This window comes from Penaeus monodon, chromosome 9 (genome assembly GCF_015228065.2).
Source record: "Penaeus monodon isolate SGIC_2016 chromosome 9, NSTDA_Pmon_1, whole genome shotgun sequence".
NCBI classification, from domain to species: domain Eukaryota; kingdom Metazoa; phylum Arthropoda; class Malacostraca; order Decapoda; family Penaeidae; genus Penaeus; species Penaeus monodon.
The window spans coordinates 37,249,987-37,254,986 of record NC_051394.1 but is presented as its reverse complement, the minus strand read 5'-3'; the positions used below and the strand labels follow the sequence as shown (position 1 = coordinate 37,254,986).

General features: G+C 39.8%; 1 protein-coding gene across 1 annotated transcript in view; it reads left to right on the top strand.

The window, feature by feature from the left end:
* The window catches only part of LOC119577145 (MAGUK p55 subfamily member 6-like), a 116,130-nt gene that overhangs the window by 109,684 nt on the left and 1,446 nt on the right, over positions 1–5,000 (top strand). The window contains exons 9-12 of the mRNA XM_037924841.1: positions 1–107; positions 2,103–2,234; positions 3,997–4,071; positions 4,312–5,000. The exon at positions 1–107 is cut by the window's left edge and continues 96 nt beyond it; the exon at positions 4,312–5,000 is cut by the window's right edge and continues 1,446 nt beyond it. Coding sequence (XP_037780769.1) covers positions 1–107; positions 2,103–2,234; positions 3,997–4,071; positions 4,312–4,488 — 491 coding nt within the window. The 3' untranslated portion in view covers positions 4,489–5,000. The remainder of the gene's footprint in view (positions 108–2,102; positions 2,235–3,996; positions 4,072–4,311) is intronic.

Below are 5,000 nucleotides of genomic sequence, written 5' to 3'. Positions count from 1 at the left end.
ACCTAGAGTATGGCGAATTCAGCGGCAACCTGTATGGCACCAAGCTCGACTCCATCCTCTCCGTCATCCGCTCGGGGAAAATGTGTCTGCTCGACTGCTCGCCTGCGGTAAGGGGGGGTTGGGAGGGGAGGGGGGGGAGCAGGGGGGAGGGGAGGTATTTCGGGTGTTTATTTTTTTTATGTTCATCTTATTTGTTTGTCTGATGGTCGTGTGTGTGTGTGTGTCTGTTATTTCATTTATTTACATACTTATTTATTAATTTGTATATTATGTATGTACTTATATATACTGTTTGTTGAATTGTTATTATTATTTTGGAAGGGTTTTGATGTGTTTGTCATTTCAGATAATAATAATGAAAATGATAGAGATGATCATAATAACAGTAATAACGAGGATAATAACGACAATTAACGATAACAGTAATAATAATAACAAAAACAGCAGTAACTTGAAAGCACTCGCAGGAGGGCAAACCTCTACCACCTCCTTGTTTGGATTGATCGCGGATCCAATCGCGGATCCGTATCACCAAGTTTAATCCACCAGCAAACCGCTCGTCAAAGTTCATGACACTTCATCCAAACTTTTGCCTGATTCGGCTGACAACCTGCAAACCCCACGCAGGCACTTGTTGTATGTGTATATGCGCAAACATGCATGCATACGTAAGCGAAAGATAGAGAGATGAAAAGCTTGATTTCAAAGCATGTTAATCAACAAGAGAATTAAATTTTTTTGAATGGTTAAAAAAAAAGACTTAATTGCACCCTAAATTTGGAAGCTAATCTGCATCATCACCAGCAATTGATTAGCTGACCCTTCTGAAGCCATAGGCAACCTATGCATAAAATGTCATTTTGGACCATCAAAACCTTTTAGTATAATCCTGATAATAGAAATATAACCTCCTTGGTAGGTTGTATAATGGTTGTGATGACGATGATGTTATTGAATTGGATTAGATTGAATATGTGATGAAAAGTTAAATCACTGTCATGAAAATTATGATGCCTAGTAAGCCTTTTTCCTCTCATTATCCAAAAGGTATATAACCATCGGTTTTGGCTCGCATTTAGCAATTCCCATTCATTTCGTTCTCCTATTCTCTCTTATCCCTTTTCTCTTAATATCCTTAAATCACATTACTGGCTTATTCCCTCTTCCCCCCCCCCCCCCAAACCAGTCCTTTAAAATGCCTAAACAACATTTATTTATTTCCTCATGCAGTTCTTAAGTAGCCTACTCCTTTCATTCTTTACTGACTTACCGAACTCTTAAGATACCTATTTCCCTTTTTCTTGAAATACCTATTTTTTTTTTCCTCACGCTGTCCTTAAATTAATATCTTATTCCCCTTTGCCGTATACGAGATCATAATTTTTTCTTTTATTTTGTTTTTTTACTCAGTCCTCAAGTACCTAAACACCCTTTTCCCTTTTCCTTACCTAGCCTTGAAAATATATAGTTTTTTTTTCCTAACGCTGTCTTTAGAGTAATTAACCATCCTTTATTTCCATTTCCTCAACGCCAACTCATGTATTACCTATTGGTTTTCTTTTTTCCCCTTACCCAATCCCTATGGTTCCTCACCGAACCCTTAAAATACCTAACCACTTTTTGCCATACGCAGTCCTTCAAATACCTAAAGATCTTAAATTCCCTTTTTCCCCTAGATCAGATCATCAAATATCTATCTTTTATTTTATTTTTTCTCGCCTCACTGAGAGTCCTTAAGGTCGTAAACATCACTCGCTTGAAATATCTGACCACTCTTTTTTACATATGCATGAACCGTATTCATGCTGACAAAAGAAGAAAAGGTATGAATGAGAATGAATATTTTCACAATACAAGGAGATGGTTTGACCGGTTTCGATTATATCTTCGCCAGAAATACATGCATTGTGAATATAGTTATTCTCATTCATATTTTTATACATTTCCATTCGCAGTCCTAACTATCTTTTTTTTATTTCCATTTCCCCTAGACCATATAAAGAAAATAACTATCCCACGATTACCGAAACATAACCCCCCATTTTTCCTACCCGGCGCTTGAAATACCTGACCATTCTTTTTTTCTCTCTTCTCTCGCGCAGTCCTTAAAATACCTTCGCAACTCTAGCGAGATGTTGCCCTACGTCATCTTCCTCGCAGCGCCAGGGATGGACCAGATCAAGAGCCTATATAACATCGGCAGTTCCATGGGCTCATCCAGTCGCAACCTCACCGTAAGTAGGAGAGGACTGTCGTGCTGTTCGTCGCAAGGATGCATACAGTGATGAGGATGAATATATTTAGGATTGCTAGTGTATCCCCCCAGTACCCCCTTGCAACATTTGTTTTATTTGTACTGATTTAAGATGTTTTTTTTTATAGTGTGCATAAAACTTAGGCCAGTGATTCTTTTTGAATGTAGGAGGTTTGTCAACATTATGTGTATCCGTCTGGACGTAACTTAATATATGTTGAAAGACTGATGGATCTCTTTATTATGTAACTGAGCAAATATAAATAACGAAAATAATTCCAAAAGTTATATACGGAACTAAAAATCCCCGTGAAATATCAGTGTCTAACGTTCTGCTGTAATGTATCCTAAATAATCTACAGGTATTATTTGTTCTTTTCGGTCAGATATCAGCTCATTGAGACCTAGACATTTATCACTAGTATATTTATTGAAAACATGTAGAATGCGTACGTGACTTAATTCAAGAGTAGAATTGTATGGTTGAGGCATCTGAAATGTTTGCTTCAGACAGCTGAACATTTCCCTTCATAATTTCTTGTGTTGAATATTGAAACTAAAATCAAGTTCATTCAGTATGTAAATAGATAGTAAAGTTCTTCGACAGTATTTGCATATTTATGATTTTGCAATTAAATTATAAAGAGAATGATAACACCTTCGGAAACATAATGCGAGGCAAACCAGTTTTGTTTTTAACTAATAATTGATATCAATGCATCTTGAACGTCGATTTTGCATATCAGATTTTTTTTTCTAGTTAACTATTAGGAGTTTTCATAGAACTGAAAGCATTTTACATCTTCTTTAGCATGGCCTTTAATTTATGTAAAGCTTATTGATATGCTCATGAGTTTTTTAAGTATATATTCTTAATGGAAATTATTTGACTGTAGGTAACTGGATTGAAATAACATTGTTTACCGTTAGTAATGCAAGCAGTACAAAGATACTTATTTAAATTTGTGTTTTTAGTTTGTCAGCCCTTTACTTTGATTTCAGTCCCTAGAGTACTAATAGCTCTGTTACCTCTTCAGTACTTTACTGCTGTTATCACACACACACACACACACACACACACACACACACACACACACACACACACACACACACACACACACACACACACACACACACACACACACACACACACACTCTGTCTCTCTCTCTCTCTCTCTCCTCTCTCCTCTCTCCCCCTCTCTCTCCTCCTCCCTCTCTCCTCTCTCTCTCCCCTTTCTCTCCCCCTCTCTCCCTCCTCCTCTCCCCTCCTCTCTCTCTCCCCCCTTTCCTCTCCCCCCTCCTCTCCCTCCCCCTCTCTCCTTCCTCTCTCTCTCTCACTCTCCTCTCTCTCTCTCTCTCTCTCTCTCTCCCCTCTCCTCTCTCCCCTCTCTCTCTCCTCTCTCTCTCTCTCTCTCTCTCTCTCTCTCTCTCCTCTCTCTCCTCTCTCTCTCTCTCTCCTCTCTCTCTCTCCTCTCTCTCTCTCTCTCTCTCTCTCTCTCTCTCTCTCTCTCCCCTCTCCCTCTCCCTCTCCCTCTCCCCCTCCCTCTCTCTCTCAAAACAATCAGAGATATGGGACTCAGAACCCCCCTCGCCTCCTCCTCCTTTTCCCCCCACCTGCAACTCCCTGTAACGACCTGCTCCGTCCGTGTGCTGACTGCCGGTTAATTCCCCCCTGTATGAGAAGTCTTGTCGCTTGTTGCCTGTTATTAAGTGCCTGTGCTTGCCCCTTTTCCCCCACACAGTTCGACCGCAGCAGCTCCATACGCTACAGCTCCCGACGTGCCAGGACATTAGAGTCGCTGGCTTCGTTGTATGAGGTAAACTTGATACTACTGCAGAAAGTTGGCTGTGAGATACGTTTGGTCGTGTGGCTGTTACTGTGATTTTTTTTATCGTAACAGTGTCTCTATGTATTAGCAGAAATGATGGAGAAAAAATATGTGTATATTTGTTATGGTTATGTGCGCTGTTTGGTTTTATTTTCTTTGAATTGACTGTCTTATAGAATGATTTTTTTCTCTACCAAACTGACTTGATTTCCTTTTCTTCATCAACAGGAGGATGATTTTAAGCGTACAATGGAAGAAAGTGCGAAGCTACAGCGTGCCTACGATAAGTACTTTGACAAAGTTATCATAAACAATGACCTAGACGATACATACACCCAAATCATGGACGCTATTGAACGCCTGGCAATGGAACCCCAGTGGGTGCCCGTGACGTGGGTATACTAGCGTCTGCATGCCACCCAAAGCAAATTACATGTACATGTTGGCATGACCACAAGTGTTACCACGAGCAACGGAAGCAAGGAAGGCCCACAGGATCTGTGATTTTGCATCGGAAATGAATCTGTTTTATGGAAGAGTTCGTGGGAACAGTTCGACCGTTTGGTGCGTTCGTAAGATTATTTCTTTGGTGGATGATTTGAACGTACTGAGAAGCTAGGCTGTCAAGTCTTCCAGAGTAATCAAATATGGCGTCTCCCACCCAAGAGCCATGGATCAACGTTTGAGCTAAAAGAAGATAGATTGCTTGTCTTGTGAAAGTTTGTCAGCAATTTTCATTCAGTCTGACAGCGAGAAGAAGGATAGACTCAGAGCTCATTAAATACCCATAGATATTAAAGGATGTGCTGTACAATAAAGCTTTGTCATCATGATTTTGGGACTGTGCAAATATTTGTCATTATTCATTTGATATTGCGTGTTAATAATTCAAGACTTTGATTCAGTATCATTTTAAC